General features: G+C 44.7%; 1 protein-coding gene across 2 annotated transcripts in view; it reads right to left on the bottom strand.

Moving 5' to 3' along the window:
* Positions 1-21,882, bottom strand: part of adamtsl4 (ADAMTS-like 4) — a 44,465-nt gene that overhangs the window by 7,009 nt on the left and 15,574 nt on the right. For both annotated transcript variants that reach the window (XM_058085457.1, XM_058085456.1), the window contains 7 exons: positions 15,280-15,382; positions 6,803-6,942; positions 3,898-4,102; positions 3,638-3,822; positions 1,727-1,880; positions 949-1,200; positions 596-725 (listed from right to left, as the gene is read on the bottom strand). In XM_058085457.1, coding sequence (XP_057941440.1) covers positions 596-725; positions 949-1,200; positions 1,727-1,880; positions 3,638-3,822; positions 3,898-4,102; positions 6,803-6,942; positions 15,280-15,382 — 1,169 coding nt within the window. The remainder of the gene's footprint in view (positions 1-595; positions 726-948; positions 1,201-1,726; positions 1,881-3,637; positions 3,823-3,897; positions 4,103-6,802; positions 6,943-15,279; positions 15,383-21,882) is intronic.

Here is a 21,882-nt window from a genome sequence, read left to right as displayed (position 1 = left end):
GTTGCTGTAAATGTGTTCCGGTGCAGTGGGGGGGTTGGGGGGGGGGGGGGGGCAGTCCGGAAGTGATGTCAGGGGTTAAGAGTTGAGTTTCAGCGGTAGCTCGTATTCGTATCAGGGATTTTTATTGTGTCTCTTATGAGACAATTCAGCCATGTTGTTTTGGTGATCAGGGTCTGGTGCTTGTGTGTCTCACCCAAATGACAGTAACATTACTGCCCCCTTGTGACTAGTGTGCGGTACTACATATCATTCACAGCATCTTGGAATTATATATTATAATATAATATAATAATATAATATAATATTATACATACAATATAATATTATATTTATATTTGTGACAAAGTGAAAGTGAAAGTTCCATGATTAGATCAGTCCAAATGGTCTAAAATGGCCGCCACTAAAGAGGCTGTCTTTTGAAAAACAGCTGGAATTAACTAATTAATTAAAATTAATTAATTAATGAATTAATTTGAGTTGGACTAATAATAAGCTATATTCAACCTCCAAAACAGAATGATTTATGAATATAATATTTTTGAAAAATATACATTGTGAAATGCCGACAGTGAGAGATAATAAGGTATTTGCTCACAATGGCGGACAGGCGTGCGTGTTGCAAGGCTCCTCCTCTGGGAGGGGCTTGGCGGCGGAGTCGCACTTCCTGTCTGGGACTTCCTCGTCCGTGTGGCGGTTGATGCATAAAATGTCCCGATATTGATAACCTGTGAAGGAGAAAGATGTACAATATCAGACATATGATGGTTGTACTTGCACAATGCAGCCACATGAGGGAGACATCCAACCATCAGTGCAACAGCGTCTGTCGTGCCAAAAGCCGTCATGTTTGTTGCGGTATTATCGCCGTTATTAATAATCAAAGCTGTTGCCATGGCGTCCAGAGACTTTTGCACGGTTGTGTATGTCAACAAAACAGATGAACCTGACCTTTGCCGCAGGAAACCGAACACTCGGAGAGAGCGCCTCTCCTCCACACGAACGGCGGCTGAGTGTCCAGCGGCAGGTCCGTGCGAGGCGGGATCCGAGCGTTCCTGTTGGGTGCAGAGGCCCGGGGTCGCGACCTCTCAGGGGTCCATTGTTCAGCCAAGGGGGGTGAAAATACGGAGGAGGAGGGGAACGAAGGGCTGGAAACCGGAGGAGGAGCAGGAGGAGGGTCTTCTATTGACACGGTGAGGGGACCTGGGGGATGGGGGGGGGGGGTTGGTAGAACACACATGAAGCATCTGCAGACGTACGTGGTGTGGAGGCCAATGACTGACTTCATGGTCTCATGACAACCGCCCTTCTTTTTCCCTGTAGGTCACACATGCGTGATAACCCCGCCCACTTGACCTAAAACCACACCCATCAGCATGACCAAAGATGTGGACTTGAGGAATGTTGTGAGTCATTTGAATTTCAATGCGCGTTCTGCTATGAATGACGGATGAATGATACCGTATGACAACATATGCTTCAACAATCATCTGGAGTGCATGATAAATTGGAAAGAAAATGTAGCAGGAGGGTCGCGGGTATGCTGGAACCTATCCAAGCTGTCTCCAGACGAGAGGCGGGGTACACCCTGGACCGGTTGTTCAGTTCAGTTCAGCTAAGTGAACCACCATAGGAGGGTGGTGCCACTGCTTGATGACCAATCATTACTAATTATGAGATGTCTATTTTTTTGTGGACCAAAAATCATTGAAGATGCAGGGACACTTACTGCGAAGGGGTGCCCTCGCCGGCGCCCTCTCCCACTGCGTCTCCCTGGGAGCCTCCCTGGGTGTCTCCCGGTCCGGCGGCCTCTCTGGCTCCTTCCTCTCCACAGGGATGTAGAACTCATAGTCGATGCCGGGGTTCTGCTGGTGGAAAATGATCTGCGGGCCAAAACAGGACATAAAGGGTGGAGGGAAGTGAATGATGATGGCGTTTCCACTGGATCTTTCCATCATCATGTGGGGGACACACCCACACGCTGGACTCTGTGGAGGCTTCAATCAAAGCTTTATTTGGATGTTTCAGCGTTACAACGGTCACTGTTTTCTGTTGTAGCACGTGCATCGTAAACAAGGCAAACTTCGATACGGAGAAGTATGGCTGACCGTTGAGGACCTCCATGTGGATTTAAGTGTCAAATGGTCATTCAATCAGGCACAAAATTGAGATTCCAAATGTCTTTTGCAGGAGTGTCCTGGCCAAGGGGAGCACTCGTGCACACACACATGTGACCTTCACTTTTCCACAGATCAGGCTGGCGTCTACCAAGATCTAAATGGCCAAGGTCTTCTAAACATACCCAATGTTTCAATGTGCTATTTCGGCTGTGACAAATTAAGAGACGGTGCAGGCAAACACGGGATTTGAAAATGGAAGACGTGGAGGCCGTGAGGTTCTCCAAGCACCGACACCCACAGGCCCGACTTGGCCTGGGTTGACTTTCTTTTTCCCGGGATATATTAAATATGGGAAAGGAATAGTAAATGGTTAATGGTTAATAAGAGAATATAAGTCAATAATATACATAGTGGTGATTAATCATGGTTAATTCATTTGAAATCTACTCCGGATGCCTCCCCGGTGAGATGTTCTGGGCATGCCTGGCCGGGAGAAAGCCCCGGGGGGCAGACCGAGGACAGGCTGGAGGGATTAGGGATCAGGGATTGGGTCTCACATCTGGCCCGGGAACGCCTTGCGTCCTCCCGGAGAAGTCTGAAACTGCTCCCCCCGGCAACTCGGACCCCGTTAAGCGGAAGAATATGGAAATTAATTTTTAAAAATTTGGAGATGTTTCCATGAAGACTGCTTTTTTTATTTCAATATTCTTTGAAATTTCTTTCAAGTATTCTGTTAAATATGTGACTTTTTGGTCATAATATGGAAACTATAATTGAGTTGAAATATATTTTAAATATATATTTTAAAAAATATATATGTAATATATATATAAAATATTTTATCGATAAATATATCGATTGATAAATATTTTGATAAATATTTTATAAATATATTTTATATATAAAAATATTATTTTTTTTAAATATAAAAAATATATATTTTTTAAAAATATAAAAAGTATTTTTTTTTTTAAATATAAAAAATATTTATTTTTTTTAAATATAAAAATATTTATTTTTTTAATATAAAAAATATTTATTTTTTTAAATATAAAAAATATATATTTTTTTTAAATATAAAATTTGTTTTTTTTTAATATAAAAAATATTTATTTTTTTTAAAGAAAATAGATTTTTCTCTGAAAAGTCCACCTTTTGAGTTTCCTTTCCGTGTTGCCCCAATACGTCTTTGGAATGGGGTGCTACTAAAGCAGCTGATTTAAGTGGAGATCCACGTCCTCAGGACTTTGGGGGTGTTTCTTTTTTACTCATTTCACGGCCTCCCGCCCCGAAGTGACTGGATGGAAATGGGCGGATGACTCCTGTTTCTTTAATAAATTCTTGGCCTGAGGTTGGGGTTGTTATTAGCCGTCTGTATCAGTAATGTGAAATAATCCCAGTCAAAGCTAACACAATGTTGTCTATGGCCGAGATCTTGACACACAGAAGGGAAGCCTAGCCCGGGGCCGTCTTCTGGGCCAGCTTCTGTCTTTCCATGGAGCTCCACTGGGTGTACTCACGTAGAGCTGGAGCTGAGTGCTGGTGGGGCCGGGGGCCCTCAGGGACTCTCCTTTCTCTTCCTCCCCCTCCGCCTGCGCTCTGGGCCGGGCGTATGTGAAGGTAGTCCCCCCGGCTTGGTATTCCCCCGGAGGGTCCACAGCCCAACGCCCGTTCACCACGGAAGCCCCGGTCCCGCTCCTCATGGCTGGGAGGGGGGGGGAGTCATGTCAGCAAACACAGGAAGTGAAGAGAAAACGATCCGTCCGTCATGGCGGCTCACCCAGGTAGTTGGGGCTGGCTCGTCTCTCTGTGATGTTAATGAAGGTGGCCCCGGCCGGGATGTCCAGGATCTTGTGGTAACCGAGGGGAACCGTGACATTTTGGAAGCTGCCCGTCACCTTTTGACAGGAGGAGTCCCGCCCACCGCAGACTCCGCATTTGTCAATCACCGAGCCGGAGCCCAGAATGCCGTCGCAGCCCTCCGTCTGGCAAAGAGGAGGGAGGAGAATAGATGGAATGGGATGGGGGGGGGGGCGGTTGTAAAAGAACAAAACATCCATTGTCAGTGTTTAGGTCACGGCTCTGCACGTAAATCTCAAAGTTACGAGCCAGGCCAATGCCAGAAACGCAAAAGGTTGAACGAGGGCACTTTTGAGGACCTGAATTTTAAAATCATCCAGGATTTCAGAATCATGACATCATACTTTCTTTCAGCCCGCCTTCCTGCACAGTCATTGGCCAGCTTCAATCATTGGTCCGTCTGTATGCCAGTCATTATAGACGTACCGCTTGAGGTGCAAGGCTCTTCGGCCATTGTTCAGACAGTCATTGGTCGGTCTACATGTCAATTACACTGTAGCAGCACCAATGATTGCATGCGATCTCACTCAGTGTTTTTCAAGTTGAGGCTCTTCGGTTACTGTTGAAACAGTCATTGGTCGGTCTACATGTCAATTATACTGTAGCAGCGCCAGTGATTGCTTGCGATCTCAGCCAGTGTTTTTCAAGTTGTAACTCTTCGGTTACTGTTGAAACAGTCATTGGTCAGTCCAAATGCCAATAACAATGTACTGTCCATGCCGTCATTGGTCGGTTTACATGTCAATTATACTGTAGCAGCACCAGTGATTGCTTGCGATCTCACCCAGTGTTTTTCAAGTTGAGGCTCTTCGGTTACTGTTCAAACAGTCATTGGTCAGTCTACATGTCAATTACACTGTAGCAGCACCAGTGATTGTTTGCGATCTCAGCCAGTGTTTACAAGTTGAGGCTCTTCGGTTACTGTTGAAACAGTCATTGGTCAGTCCAAATGCCAATAACAATGTGCTGTCCATGCTGTCATTGGTCGGTCTACATGTCAATTATACTGTAGCAGCACCAGTGATTACTTGCGATCTCACCCAGTGTTTTTCAAGTTGTAACTCTTCGGTTACTATTGAAACAGTCATTGGTCAGTCAAAATGCCAATTAGAATGTACTGTCCATGCCGTCATTGGTCGGTTTACATGTCAATTATACTGTAGCAGCACCAGTGATTGCTTGCGATCTCACCGATTGTTTTTCAAGTTGTAACTCTTCGGTTACTGTTGAAACAGTCATTGGTCGGTCTACATGTCAATTACACTGTAGCAGCACCATTGATTGCATGCGATCTCACTCAGTGTTTTTCAAGTTGAGGCTCTTCGGTTACTGTTGAAACAGTCATTGGTCAGTCCAAATGCCAATAACAATGTGCTGTCCATGCTGTCATTGGTCGGTCTACATGTCAATTATACTGTAGCAGCACCAGTGATTACTTGCGATCTCACCCAGTGTTTTTCAAGTTGTAACTATTCGGTTACTATTGAAACAGTCATTGGTCAGTCCAAATGCCAATAACAATGTGCTGTCCATGCCGTCATTGGTCGGTCTACATGCCCATTATAATGTAGCAGCACCAATGATTGCTTGCGATCTCACTCAGTGTTTTTCAAGTTGAGGCTCTTCGGTTACCGTTGAAAGAGTCATTGGTCAGTCTACTTGTCAATTATACTGTAGCAGCACCAGTGATTGTTTGCGATCTCTCAGTGTTTTTCAAGTTGAGGCTCTTTGGTTACTGTTGAAACAGTCATTGGTCAGTCCAAATGCCAATGACAATGTATTGTCCATGCAATCATTGGGCGGTCTACATGCCCATTATAATGTAGCAGTGATTGGTTGACTGTGTGTGTGTCACTCAGTGTTCTCCAAGCTGAGGCTTTTCAGTCACCGTTCAGACAGTCACTGGTGGGACTTGATGCCATTCTTTATAAGAGTCGTTGGTCGGTCTAGTGATTGTTACACTGGGTGATTGCTTGCAATCTCACCCAAGTTGAGGCTCTTCCGTTACTGTAGGAACAGTCATTGGTCAGTCCAAATGCCAATTACAATGTACTGTCCATGCAGTCATTGGGCGGTCTACATGCCCATTATAATGTAGCAGTGATTGGTTGACTGTGTGTGTCACTCAGTGTTCTCCAAGCTGAGGCTTTTCAGTCACCGTTCAGACAGTCACTGGTGGGACTTGATGCCATTCTTTATAAGAGTCGTTGGTCGGTCTAGTGATTGTTACACTGGGTGATTTCTTGCAATCTCACCCAAGTTGAGGCTCTTCCGTTACTGTTGAAACAGTCATTGGTCAGTCCAAATGCCAATAACAATGTATTGTCCATGCAGTCATTGGGCGGTCTACATGCCCATTATAATGTAGCAGTGATTGGTTGACTGTGTGTGTCACTCAGTGTTCTCCAAGCTGAGGCTTTTCAGTCACCGTTCAGACAGTCACTGGTGGGACTTGATGCCATTCTTTATAAGAGTCGTTGGTCGGTCTAGTGATTGTTACACTGGGTGATTTCTTGCAATCTCACCCAAGTTGAAGCTCTTCGGTTACTGTTGAAACAGTCATTGGTCAGTCCAAATGCCAATAACAACGTACTGTCCATGCCGTTATTGGGCGGTCTACATGTCAATTATACTGTAGCAGCACCAGAGATTGGTCGTGAGTTTGTGTCACTCAGTGTTTTCCAAGTTGAGGCTTTTCAGTCACTGTCCATGCAGTCACTGGTCGGTCTGTATGACGATGATGCTAACATTACCACCGGATGATGTCACAAAGTGTGCGACCTGACTCGGCGTACAGGCCAATCAGAATGCATCAGCGTGCTCACCAGGCATTGGCCTTCCACGCAGACGTCGTTGGAGGTGACGTTGAAGCAAGGCGTCCCGTCTCGCACCCGCTCGGCCTGGCGTACGTAGAAGCGATAGCCTGCTGGTCTGCAGGTCAGCTCGCACTGCTTGTCTGGACCCACTGAAAGACATCATGGAAACATCAGAAGAGGTCAATACAGAGAGAGAGATATCAGGCGGGCATACGTCAATCAAAGGTCAACTCTGTAGGGACTCCATATGGACAAAAGTATTGGGACACCATGCCACCGCACCTTACAGATCCATGTTCCTGGATGTGACCAAGGTGGAAAACGTCTCTAGACAACCGTCCATCCCGACCCCTGATTGGGGATATTTTTTTGTGAATCGAGGCTGTCCCAATACTTTTGTCCATGCAGCATTCAACATCGCCTCTGTTAGATGTATTTTTCCTGGCACCGAGAGCAAGGATCCAGTTTAGAATGACGCTTCATCAAAGATGATCTGCACATGGTTCTCGTCAGCACTCGAGCAGCTGCTCCAAACGGCATCATCTGCCTCGGCATCCTCGTGTCTTAACCCTTAGATGTTTTCTTGAAATATCTTCAGAATGAAAAATTGTTGTCATTTTATATTTCAGGTATTCCTCAAAAATCATATTTTTGATATCGTGCCATTCACATTTTAACTTAACTTTTATACATTTTAAGAAATTTTAGTTTTTGTGTTACTACCCCAACCTTCCATAAGTGGGTCAAAAATGACCCGGTCAGGTTGTTTTATTGAAATATATTCATAATAAAAAATTGTTATCATTTCATATTCCAGGTGTTCCTTAAAAAAACATATTTTTGATATCATGCCATTCACATTTTTAACTTTTATACATTTTAAGAAATTTTAGTTTTTGTGTTACTACCCCAACCTTCCATAAGTGGGTCAAAAATGACCCGGTCAGGTTGTTTTCTTGAAATATCTTCATAATGAAAATTTTTTATCATTTTCCTCAAAAAACATATTTTTGATATCATGCCATTCACATTTTTAACATTTATATGCAACACACAATGGATCCTCACATTTTCTATTATTGTACGGGGTCATTTTTTTTTTTCAAGGATGTAAAAAATGAAGATGTTTCTAACATGACATCATTCTTGTGTGGTCCTAAATATAATACTAAATATCATACAAGTGATTATTCCTAACCAAAATGGCAAAATTGGCATAAAAACGCATTGATTCTAGTATTTAGGGTCCAGTCACTCGTGGTTAAGAGAGGTAAACACCTTGTTTCCATGTGGCCAGGAAATGACGCCCCTGACGGCACCAAAGCCACCATACAACACCCCCCCCCCCCAATCCACCCAACACATGCCCGCCTGTGCAAGCGAGAGGAACAGTGAGATTTATGACGTGACGAGCTCGTGCTTCATGGTGAAATATCCGTGCCATGACAGCACGGAAGACGAGGGAGGAACCATGCGGTTTGGACGGCGGCTAGAAAGCTAAAGGTCTGTCTTTCAGCAGGCAAGCAGGGGAGAGAACACGGATATCTCACAGGGGGGGGGGTACTCGTGGTCCAGCTTGACAAATGTCCAACCTGATACTGCATTTAAAAAAATCCCATACCCGACATTGCAGGAGTGGATCACATTTAAACGCTTGTATCTGAAACGTTGCCGTAGTTTATTTAGCACGATAGCACAACATTCTAACAGCATTTGGAGGTCAGAAAATGGAAAAAGCCCCTTTAAGAAACCCCAAAATTCACCGATTCAGCAATTTCACCTCCAATCATACCGACACAGCCAAATACAACAACATCACGATCACACCAAATATCTTCTCAGGGTGAAGAAGAAGGTATCAGGCACCAGGTCCTGAAAGATCTTATGACTTATTCACAGAGGTGAACTTATTCTTGGAAAGAAAGCGTCCAGAAGATTGGAATTCTCTTGGCAGTAATAGACTGGAATTGCGATGGGGGTACAAGTCCTCCAAAAAAAAGCGTGTATGAGATGATGATATAGACATGAGCTCATGGTGGCAGAAGGTTTTGCAGATTGAGTTGGAGATTGGGGGGTGGGTGGGGGGGGTGAAAAGGGCAAAACTTTTCAACGGTGTATCATATTCCTCGGTTAAATGAACGCAAAGCTACCCACAATTCCCTGCACATACCTAGCATGTTTACATTTGCTATACAATAAATAAAGCATGACAAAAAGGGGGGTGGGGGGGGTGCTCTTAAAAATCTGATCTCCAAGTGGATGGAAAAAGGTGGAGTGAGATACGTCGGAGAGCATGGAGAGCATGGAGCTGTCAGGGTCAAGAGGTTCACCCATGGCTGAGAAGAAAGGGCAAAGTTCAAATACCAAAGTGATAGTCAACACACACACACCTGCTCAGGTACAATGTACATGTGTGTGTGTGTGAGGTGAAATCTGTCAAGTGCTCCAGAATCCACACACCCAATTCCAGTCAGGCATCTGGTCGCCGGCCATCCCAAATACAGGAGGAACACGAGGCCGCGTGTGCGTGTTTGCTCAGGAAGTGGTATTTGGCGAGGGACTGGATAATGACGGTGTTTATGGTTTGTCAGGATATTAGCCTGTTGCTATCCTTTGTCAGGTGTCGAGGGAGCAGCTGCTAGAACACGAAGATAGTCAATAGAGACAACAAAGCTGCATGATGAGGTGATGGCCTCCTCCATTAAAACATCAATGGAGATAAATAAACATGTATCAGTGTGGAAAAGTGTATAAATCCAATGCTTGGGACTCCAGCAAACCACAGTGAGAGCCATTATCCTGAAATGGCCAAAACATGGAACAGCGCAGCCACGACTCATCTGAGAGGTCACAAAAGACCCCACAACAACAGTTCAGGTCAGGGTTCATGACTCCATCATATGGAAGAAAACGGCCTGCATGGCAGAATTCCAAGACCAAAACCCCCATTGAACAAAGAACAGTAGGCCTGAACTCAGTTTTTGCCAGAAACATCTTGATGATCCCCAAGACCAACCAACCATCCATTCATCTTCTACCGCTTATCCGGGTTGGGTCGCGGGTCATCGGGCTCCTCTCGATGCGGAGGAGTAGCGGTTTGACCCCCGGTTTGACCCCCAAGACCTCAGTGGACACTCAGTGGCCTGACGGGACAAAAGTTGATCTTTTGGGAAGGTCCGTGTCCTAAAAGTAACGCCGCATTTCAGGAAAAAAACACCAGGAAAATATTATTTGTCTCCGATAGCTAGTAAATAGGTGACTATAGGGGTGTTATTTGACGTCTGCAGGGCTCTATTAATGTTAAAGTGTATTTAATGAGATTTCCAATGCTATAACTATAAAATATTCCACTTTATATCCTACTTTGGTGAAATTCACTTATCCGGAACTGGGTCCGGAACCACTTAACTGTGATAAAGGAGGGATTATATATGTGTATTTTTTATGTACTGTACAGTACATGTATGGTACGAGGACAGACCGAGTGGAAGAGGACCAGTTCCCACCCTGCCCGTCTTTGGGCGGCCTGTCATAGTTATCTTTGAGAGATTAGACCGCAGACAGTGACAGGAAAGGAGAGGGGGATCTAAAAGCGGGCACCATGGAGTCACGCGTCACGTCTCCTTATCGCCCTGAATGCTCTTCATCCTCACCTTCCTCTTGAGAGGGGACTATCTCCGCCACGTGTCTCTCTCGTCCCCTCGGTGTGTCTTTCCCAGCGTGTCTGTCCATCAGCGCCTAAGCCCAGTGTTCAGACAGTGGAAGACATGTTGTCTAAATATACTTCCCCCCGCTATCGCTCCATCTAAACAAACGGCAACAGAGAAAGCCAACGCCACAGGCAGTGGGACAGGAAGTGGAGAGGGGAGGACGTGAGGCCCGGGGGGGGGGGGCAGATTGACGTAAAACAACACCTGCACGTGTAGCGTGTGGAGGACCTTTTAGCTTAGCATGACACATTGTTTACATCCAAAAACCTATACATCCAAAACTCCTGTTAGCTTAGCATGACACATCGTTTACATCCAAACCTCCTTCTTGTTAGCTTAGCATGACATTTACATCCAAACCTTCCTATTAGCTTAGCATGACACATCGTTTACATCCAAACCTCCTTCCTGTTAGCTTAGCATGACATTTACATCCAAACCTTCCTGTTAGCTTAGCATGACACATTGTTTACATCAAACTCTTCTTCCTGTTAGCTTAGCATGACACATCCTTCACATCCAAATCTTCTTCCTGTTAGCTTAGCATGACATTGTTTACATCCATACCTTCTTCCTGTTAGCTTAGCATGACACATTGTTTACATCCATACCTTCTTCCTGTTAGCTTAGCATGACAAATCGTTTACAGCCAAACCTTCTTCCTGTTAGCTTAGCATGACACGTCATTTACAGCCAAACCTTCTTCCTGTTAGCTTAGCATGACATCGTTTACATCCAAACCTTCCTCCTGTTAGCTTAGCATGACATCCTTTACATCCAAACCTTCTTCCTGTTAGCTTGGCATGACATCGTTTACATCCAAACCTTCCTCCTGTTAGCTTAGCATGACACATCCTTTACATCCAAACCTTCTTCCTGTTAGCTTAGCATGACACATCCTTTACATCCAAACCTTCTTCCTTTTAGCTTAGCATGACACATCCTTCACATCCAAACCTTCTTCCTTTTAGCTTAGCATGACACATCGTTTACATCGAACTCTTCTTCCTGTTAGCTTAGCATGACACGTAATTTACATCTAAACTTTCTTCCTGTTAGCTTAGCATGACACGTCATTTACAGCTAAACCTTCTTCCTGTTAGCTTAGCATGACACTTCGTTTACATCCAAACCTTCTTCCTTTTAGCTTAGCATGACACGTCGTTTACAGCCAAACCTTCTTCCTGTTAGCTTAGCATGACATCCTTTACATCCAAACCTTCTTCCTGTTAGCTTAGCATGACACATCCTTCACATCCAAATCTTCTTCCTGTTAGCTTAGCATGACACATTGTTTACATCCATACCTTCTTCCTGTTAGCTTAGCATGACACATTGTTTACATCCATACCTTCTTCCTGTTAGCTTAGCATGACACATCGTTTACAGCCAAACCTTCTTCCTGTTAGCTTAGCATGACATCGTTTACATCCAAACCTTCCTCCTGTTAGCTTAGCATGACACATCCTTTACATCCAAACCTTCTTCCTGTTAGCTTAGCATGACATCGTTTACATCCAAACCTTCCTCCTGTTAGCTTAGCATGACACATCCTTCACATCCAAACCTTCCTTTTAGCTTAGCATGACACATCATTTACAGCTAAACCTTCTTCCTGTTAGCTTAGCATCACACATCGTTTACATCCAAACCTTCTTCCTTTTAGCTTAGCATGACACATCCTTTACAGCCAAACCTTCTTCCTGTTAGCTTAGCATGACACATCCTTCACATCCAAACCTTCTTCCTGTTAGCTTAGCATGACACATCCTTCACATCCAAACCTTCTTCCTATTAGCTTAGCATGACACATCCTTTACATCCAAACCTTCTTCCTGTTAGCTTAGCATGACACATCCTTTACATCCAAACCTTCTTCCTGTTAGCTTAGCATGACACATTGTTTACATCCAAACCTTCCTGTTAGCTTAGCATGACACATCGTTTACATCGAACTCTTCTTCCTGTTAGCTTAGCATGACACATCCTTTACATCCAAACCTTCTTCCTTTTAGCTTAGCATGTCACATTGTTTACAGCCAAACCTTCTTCCTGTTAGCTAAGCATGTCACATCGTTTACATCCAAACCTTCTTCCTGTTAGCTTAGCATGACACATCTAGGAAGACACAATCCAAAGGTCACTTGGTCGGTGCCTAAGAGGGGAGCTTTAGACGGTTAAAATGAGCTCTACGGCTTCCATTGCAACATGAGAGTAAATAAGATGATGTCATCTGTGAAAGTTGTGGCCAGACAAGACTGAATAAACAACGTCTTCTAGCGCCACTAATCTAATACATATGATCCATACACCTTCCCACGAGACCTCTCTTTCCACCGACCTCCTCCGCCTCCCCCCACGCCCCAGTAAATCTGAAAGGACATTGTGAAATAAAGCAGAGTGGCTCCGAGCTCGAGGACGAGGGAAGAGGGAGGGAGAGGGAGGGAGAGGGAAGTGGTAAAGCAAAGTAAAGCCACTGTTTGGGTTTGTAGGATAGATACGTCATCTGGACCTGACTTGGACCAAAGTCCTCACAGAGAAGTCACAACTAGGACTTAGCTCTTAGCTACCTTTTGAGGATTAAGTTGCTGTGTGGTGAGTTTAGCGTAAAATGAAAATGTGATATAATACCTTAGAAATATGTCATCATGTACCACTATGGCTTTAAAATGGGGGGGGGGGGCAACAATTTTAAGTTTTCTTATAAGGCATTGCATCTGAGCAAGACATTCATAGCTGCAATGACGTCAGCCTCACTCTGGGTTCGGGTCCTGTGGCTCCCTCTTGTGGCCTGAGTCAGCACTGTATTGCCATCCACCATTTTCTATGCTCCTCCAATGAAATGGTTTGCTCAATTTTTTAAACTCGTATTGGTACATATTTGTAAATGTCTGATGTACAATGCTTGAGCGTTAGTTGCTGCGTGACGAATTTAACGCTGTTTGTGAGATGAACCCGTGAGTCCGACTGTTACATTACCTCCTTCCTGTTAGCTTAGCATGACACATCATTTACATCCAAACCTTCTTCCTGTTAGCTTAGCATGACACGTCATTTACATCCAAACCTTCTTCCTGTTAGCTTAGCATGACACGTCGTTTACATCCAAACCTTCTTCCTGTTAGCTTAGCATGACACGTCGTTTACATCCAAACCTCCTTCCTGTTAGCTTAGCATGAGTAGTTAGTTGCTGTGTGACGAATTTAATGTTGTTTGTGAGATGAAACCGTGAGTCCGACTGTTACATTACCTCTTTCCTGTTAGCTTAGCATGACACATCATTTACATCCAAACCTCATTCCTGTTAGCTTAGCATGACATGTTGTTCACAGCCAAACCTTCTTCATGTTAGCTTAGCATGACACATCATTTACATCCAAACCTTCTTCCTGTTAGCTTAGCATGACACATCCTTCACATCCAAACCTTCTTCCTGTTAGCTTAGCATGACACATCCTTCACATCCAAACCTTTTTCCTGTTAGCTTAGCATGACAGATCCTTCACATGAAACCTTCTTCCTGTTAGCTTAGCATGACACATCGTTTACATCCCAACCTTCTTCATGTTAGCTTAGCATGACACATCCTTCACATCCAAACCTTCTTCCCGTTAGCTTAGCATGACACATCGTTTACATCCAAACCTTCTTCCTGTTAGCTTAGTATGACATGTCGTTTACATCCCAACCTTTTTCCTGTTAGCTTAGCATGACAGATCCTTCACATCCAAACCGTCTTCCTGTTAGCTTAGCATGACACGGCGTTTACATCCAAACCTCCTTCCTGTTAGCTTAGCATGCGTAGTTAGTTGCTGCGTGACGAATTTAATGTTGTTTGTGAGATGAAACCGTGATTTCCAACAGGTTGATGAGGTCAACATGACTTTTTTTCATAGCTGATGATTGGCTACTTTCAAATAAGATAAGATAAGATAAGTTATGACAAGTTATTAGTCCCAAAATGGCCGCGGCTTGTATATGTCCAAATCTGTTTCCCCTCTAAACTTAGTGGGTTCCTGCTGAAACTCCCGTGGGCCTAGTTCATCGTAACTGGATTTTGATGATTTCGTATGAGAAAACTTGATTTGGTTAACATCCGTTTTGGTTATAGTCGGACCTCCTGGAAGGAATGAATGACGCTAACTGAGGTTCTGCTGTGTAGACGTGTGTATATATCTGCCGACATGTAAGCCAGAGTGCAGGATTAGGATTTCTTTTAGGGAGTTCTTGAGGGTTCCTCATGTTGATCCATTAATCCTGTCGTTTATGGTCTGTGCTCGTTTATTATGGTCTGTGCACACTTGCCAGCAAAGCCCAAAGCAGTGTGGTGAATCAAAGAAGGCGTGTGCCGATATCATGCGTGCATGGAAGTTTCTCATACTCCATCCATATTTCGACCAAATTCCCAACATGACTTCAGATCTGCATGCTAAAAAACCTTCCGGGAGGCGTCGCCTCCATGCGACGTCTCGTCTTGACCTCACTCTGCAGGAATCTGCGAGCTGAGTCGAATCAGGGAAGAGAAACTTGGCAGCAGGGGCAGGAATAAAGGGCGTCTCGGACAAATGAGGGGGAAGAATAGGAGGAGGAGAATGGGAAAGCGTCTGAGCCCCAGTGGCTCTCTTGTCATTCCGCCTCTGGACGCTTACCACCCGCGACGCCTCAAGGAGCTCCGGGGAAACCTCCCGCATACCAATAAAGATCTACATTTTACTCGCTTCAACTCCCTTTACACGCCGTTAATGAATTCGGCTGACATTTTGACTTGCTACTCACCCTCGGTGAAAGGTTCCCAGTCGTAGAGGCGATCCATGAACTCCTTGGTGTTGAAGGCGGCGCACTGCTCCGCTCTGGAGTCCGTGGTAGCTCCGGGACACACCTGAAGGACGAGAAATCACTTCATCACCATCTTGTTGGACGTGCCACCCTTTTTCTCCATCCCCAGAGAGGCAATTTTGCAGCTAATAAAAGGCATGGAAAGGCAGCTAATAACAAGGGGAATTACCTAGAGAGCACCCACACACTCCCAGGATCCTGGCTGCATTTGGCAGTCCAGGAATGCCCCGCCATATGGAACAAATAGCTCCGTTGGAAGCGGCGCTGCACATAAATCCATCTTGGCTTGCAGCGCAGCACCACATAATAAGCGCCACTGCGGGAACACGCGTGTGTGTGTGTATGTGTGTGTGTGTGTGTGTGTGTGTGCGCGCCACATGGCCGCTTTGCTTTCATTCAAGCGTTTCAACCTGCAGTTCAACAGCAGACAACACTTCAGCTTCTAACTCATTCATTCAAACTGCAGTTCATAAATACCCAAGTCCATCTGTACATTTGACTCAGGAAATGCTAACGTCCCCCCCAACCGGCCCCAGAAATGTTGGTAAAAGAGCTTTTATTTGGGGTAGTTGATGTGCATCCCAACATGGGTTCTATTCGCCTTCTACGATGGTGATGCCATTTTCTGTCTTACCTAAACGGTAGTTACCTGGGACCACCAAAATTTTTTTCAAAAATTTTTGCAAAATTTTTTTCAAAAATTTTTGCAAAATTTTTTTCAAAAATTTTTGCAAAATTCTTAACACACGGCTCCTTCCATCCGCTCCAAACCCTCCTGCTAGCTTGATGTTGACGCTTCACCTCCGAGTTTGCATCAACATTTGCCCTAAATATGCCTCACGTCCTTGGTGTAAAGTGTATAGCGACACCCTTAATCAATGATAACGTAAGGTGATGGATGGACAAATTAGCCTTTAGGCTAGTCGGCAGGCTAGTTCTGGAGAAGACGTGTCAAAACTCAGGATCGGGGACGAAATCAGGGCCCGTGCTGCAATTTCGATTTTTCAATTTCAATTATGAAGTGTTGGGAAAAGAGCTTTGACGAGCTTTGGCGCGAGAGTCAAAAGGAGGTGACGACACGACTGGATGTCAGTTTTACGTTGGTTAGTTGTTTACGTTGCTAAAGTTGTTTTTATTGTTGTTTTTGTTATATTATATTATTGTTTTTATTTCAGCTGTCACAAAAACTAAAAAAAAACTGTGTCAAAGTGAAGGTTATGCCTGGAATGTATTTTTTCACAAAAATCATAATTTTTTTTTTTTCATAAAAAATTAGTTGGCAACTGACATTTTCCTGAAACTTACCTATGTTCTCGTGCTGATTAATGAAGAACAGAAAAAGCTAGAAACTAAAAAAAACTGTCAAAGTGAAGGTTATGGCTGGAATGTATCTTTCTCACAAAAATCTTGTTTAGTTGGCAACTGACATTTTCCTGAAACTTACCGATGTTCTCGTGCTGATTAATGAAGAACAGAAAAAGCTAGAAACTAAAAAAAAACTGTCAAAGTGAAGGTTATGGCTGGAATGTATCTTTTCACAAAAATCTTGTTTAGTTGGCAACTGACATTTTCCTGAAACTTACCTATGTTCTTGTGCTGATTAATGAAGAACAGAAAAAGCTAGAAACTAAAAAAAACTGTCAAAGTGAAGGTTATGCCTGGAATGTATCTTTCTCACAAAAATCTTGTTTAGTTGGCAACTGACATTTTCCTGAAACTTACCTATGTTCTCGTGCTGATTAATGAAGAACAGAAAAAGCTAGAAACTAAAAAAAACTGTCAAAGTGAAGGTTATGCCTGGAATGTATCTTTCTCACAAAAATCTTGTTTAGTTGGCAACTGACATTTTCCTGAAACTTACCGATGTTCTTGTGCTGATTAATGAAGAACAGAAAAAGCTAGAAACTAAAAAAAACTGTCAAAGTGAAGGTTATGGCTGGAATGTATTTTTTCACAAAAATCTTGTTTAGTTGGCAACTGACATTTTCCTGAAACTTACCTATGTTCTTGTGCTGATTAATGAAGAACAGAAAAAGCTAGAAACAAAAAAAAATTACTGATGAAAGACGGGAATCTAATCTTTGTTTATGTAGCTAAAAAAACAATACTTTTCATTCCAAATGGTGCAAAATGGCCGCCACTGAAGGGCGAGTAGGGATAGAATGAGTTAATGACGCTAATCAAGGTTCCACTTCAATAATCGGTCACAGTATAATTGTACTACCGAGGGAGGAAAACCCACATTTTCTGCAACTCATGTGTAACACATGGCCCCCCTGGCCCCCGCCCCCACCCCGGAGTAAAGCTCTCAGATTTACAGTAATGACACATCTCCACAATCTTCCTGTCCTTCACACTGGCTTTTGTTCATAATTGGCCACAAACAGCTGGAACCACGAAGCTGTCTAGAGAACAGTTAGCATGTGGAGCTAGCGCCGTGTTCGTCAGTCCGCACGGAGGGAGGTTTACGCAATCACGGCGAGTGGCGCCATTTCTCACGTTGAGCGCTACAGAGCCTCATTGACGGAGCATCAAAGAGTGGACTAATGGACGCCGGTCTTGATGAATTTCACACCTGAAGCCTCTCACACATGTGAGAGTGTGTGTGTGGGGGGGGGGGGGGGGGGGGTGGTTTTAGACATTTAGACAAGGGTGGGTCCCGCATACAGCCATGTGACAAAGACCGGGAGATGTGTGCACACGCACGGTATGTTGGTGCATGTTTGCTTTTCACATTGCATAACCCCAACAACAGCACAGATGTACAGTATATGTGGGTCTTATTATATATACATATATATATATATATATATATATATATGTGTGTGTGTGTGCATAAGCGGTAGTCAAGTGGACCTTGCAATGTGTCAATGTGACATGAAGTTATGCAAGTGAAATTCCACCCATGGATGGTGTGTGTGTGTGTAAGTGTATGTGTGTGTATGTATGTGTGTGTATGTGTGTGTAAGTGTGTGTATACACAGGTGGTCCTCGGCTTTACAACATTTCGGAGGCCGCAAACACGCCCATAAATTACTTTTTGAAAAACCGTTGAACGTTTGTGGGGATGAGACTCCGCATATTCCGAGTGGGAAATTGCGGTTGGGAGCGAGATCAAGGATCTCGGGGGTCTCGTGAGGTCGACAGGCAGCGTCTGCGGTGATGCGTTCGCCAATACCGGACCGTCGTGGTGGAGAGTGAGATCTCGATGTAGCGGTCGTTCTCCGTTCCCACGCTCACGGTGCTTTGTCAAAGACGCCTGAAGGTCAGCATGCAAGAAACGTGGCCAGATGATTTTAAGGCCGGCGTGGAAATGGGCCTGCAAATGGGCCTGGAAATGGGCCTGCATGTGGGCGTGTGTGAAACACGCTTGTAAATATTTCTGCCATGTAGTATAAACATGTTCGGCTCTGTTTGTGACGGGGGGCGGGGGGGTCCCTGTGGGGCGCCGCATGCGTGTACGACGACTGGAAGCATGCACCCATAGCAGGGGTACAATTACCAGGAGCAGGTGCTTCCTGGAGTGCCACACAGTACTAGGCATATCTACATGTACAAGTACGTATATACTGCATGTAGCGGGTAAAAACACAGGAAGCTGATGGACTGAATGGAGGGGGGGTGGGGGGTGGGGGCGGCTTAAGTGGAGCCAAAACGGAGCCGGGGAGTACAAGTATTTCAGGGATCTGGAGAGTATTTATGTGTTATTATTGGAAGGATGTTCACTGGTGGGTGGGCGTGGGAGGGGACGGGGACGGGGGCGGGGGCGGGGGGCCTCCCCCAAGCAGGTACGGTCTACGCGGAGAGAAAAGGGAGTTTTGGTGACAGATGGAGAAACACCAGGACCAGTCCGGACCTGTCCACCGAGTCCCAACACACACACACAAACATAACCAGCCAGTAGCATGTTAGCATGTTAGCATGAAGGGGCAAGTAGACCCCCCCCACCTCCACCCACACAGGTTAAAATGGTGATAAACGGCAATCACCAAAGCGTGAATGGAAGCTAGCAGGGTTAGCTTGTGATGGGAATATCTTCCATATGCAGTTGGCATGGCATGGGTGACTACATCTTCTTTCATGACAGCTGCTGGAAGATTTAGTAGCAATTAGCATGGTTAGCCATAAATAATGTTATAATGTATGCTGATATATGCTAAGGTCCGTATGGTCCAACCTTAGTACCTACTCTACGTATGTTCTACTGATGATTAATAAAGAACTTTTGGTAGGTTCCATCTTCATATAGACATAGAAGCCTAAATCCTGGGTCACATGGTCTAAGGGGGGGGGGGGGGGGCTGTCTGGGCTTGAATGGGTTAATGCAAAAGAAAGGATGAGTCTTGCATGCCGGTGACAGGATTGAGATGGTGGTGGTCTACTTTCAAGTCGGCGTCCACGAGCCAGCAAACCATGACAACGGCTTTTCCAAGCAGAGCTGATTCCGTGGGGCGTTGCTGAAAACATTCCGATCTGTATTAGTGAGAAGATTTGGGATTGGACCAGTTTTTCATTTTTGCTCATTTTTGGTTACGTAATCTTTCATGGCCCAAATTCAAAAGGTGGAAAAAAAGCGTCTCGCGGACAGATAACGTTGTCAGGGCGTCACTGGCCGCCATCAGGGTTTCTGGCGGTTTCAGGGCGCCCAGACCGTCGTCTCCTCCGGGAATCTAATCTTGTCCCTGCAGGTCAGAGGTAAAGCCCCCCCCCCGCACCCATGCAAAGTCCAACAGGTTAACATTCTTAAGTCTCCGGCCGGCACGCGCACGCTTAGCTGCTACAATGGCTCATTGTTAGCGCATGGAACCAATCCACCTAGCATGGACCCGAGCCAGTCTTGTAGGAGACCCTAGCCAGCCTTTTAGGAGACCCTAGCCAGCCTTGTAGGAGACCCTAGCCAGCCTTTTAGGAGACCCTAGCCAGCCTTTTAGGAGACCCTAGCCAGCCTTTTAGGAGACCCTAGCCAGCCTTTTAGGAGACTTGGCCCAGTGGAACAAACACTCCAGTATTGGGGAGACGTAAAAACATCAGTCATTTACATAAGCATTTTTACATCATGCCACCCCCCCCCCCCCCACCACGGGGACTTTTGGTCTTCCCTGGAAGGATCCAAGAGGAAATAGACGGCATATTAACTAAGACTCCGCAGATGATCTGCAGCAGATACAGGAAATTAAGGACGGCTGGCACGCATTTAGATCCCTTCTTACTAGGGTAGGTTCCTGCCGCTTCATATTTAAACCCAGATGGATCCTACATAAACCAGGGGAACCCAGACCTTTACCATCTAAAATAAACCAGGAGAGTCCAGACCTTTACCATCTAAAATAAACCAGGGGAGTCCAGACCTTTACCATCCTACATAAACCAGTGGAGTTCAGACCCTTACCACCCTACATAAACCAGGGGATTCCAGACCTTTACCACCCTACATAAACCAGGGGATTCCAGACCTTTACCACCCTACATAAACCAGGGGAGTCCAGACCTTTACCATCCTACATAAACCAAGGGAGTCCAGACCTTTACCATCTAAAATAAACCAGGAGAGTCCAGACCTTTACCATCCTACATAAACCAGGAGAGTCCAGACCTTTACCATCCTACATAAACCAGGAGAGTCCAGACCTTTACCATCTAAAATAAACCAGGAGAGTCCAGATCTTTACCACTCTACATAAACCAGGGGAGTCCAGACCTTTACCATCCTACATAAACCAGGAGAGTCCAGACCTTTACCATCTAAAATAAACCAGGGTAGTCCAGACCTTTACCATCTAAAATAAACCAGGAGAGTCCAGACCTTTACCATCGAAAATAAACCAGGAGAGTCCAGACCTTTACCATCTAAAATAAACCAGGGGAGTCCAGAACTTTACCATCTAAAATAAACCAGGGAAGTCCAGTTCTTTACCACCCTACATAGACTGGGGGAGTCCAGACCTTTACCATCTAAAATAAACCAGGAGAGTCCAGACCTTTACCATCGAAAATAAACCAGGGGAGTCCAGACCTTTACCATCTAAAATAAACCAGGGAAGTCCAGACCTTTACCATCTAAAATAAACCAGGAGAGTCCAGACCTTTACCATCTAAAATAAACCAGGAGAGTCCAGACCTTTACCATCTAAAATAAACCAGGAGAGTCCAGACCTTTACCATCTAAAATAAACCAGGAGAGTCCAGACCTTTACCACTCTACATAAACCAGGAGAGTCCAGACCTTTACCATCCTACATAAACCAGGAGAGTCCAGACCTCTACTATCTAAAATAAACCAGGGGAGTCCAGACCTTTACCATCCTACATAAACCAGGAGAGTCCAGACCTTTACCATCTAAAATAAACCAGGAGAGTCCAGACCTTTACCATCTAAAATAAACCAGGAGAGTCCAGACCTTTACCATCTAAAATAAACCAGGAGAGTCCAGACCTTTACCATCTAAAATAAACCAGGAGAGTCCAGATCTTTACCACTCTACATAAACCAGGGGAGTCCAGACCTTCACCATCCTACATAACCCATGAGAGTCCAGACCTTTA

This window comes from Doryrhamphus excisus, chromosome 10, assembly GCF_030265055.1.
Source record: "Doryrhamphus excisus isolate RoL2022-K1 chromosome 10, RoL_Dexc_1.0, whole genome shotgun sequence".
Classification (NCBI taxonomy): domain Eukaryota; kingdom Metazoa; phylum Chordata; class Actinopteri; order Syngnathiformes; family Syngnathidae; genus Doryrhamphus; species Doryrhamphus excisus.
The sequence above is the reverse complement of the archived record's forward strand: the minus strand, read 5'-3'. Positions and strand labels throughout refer to the sequence as shown.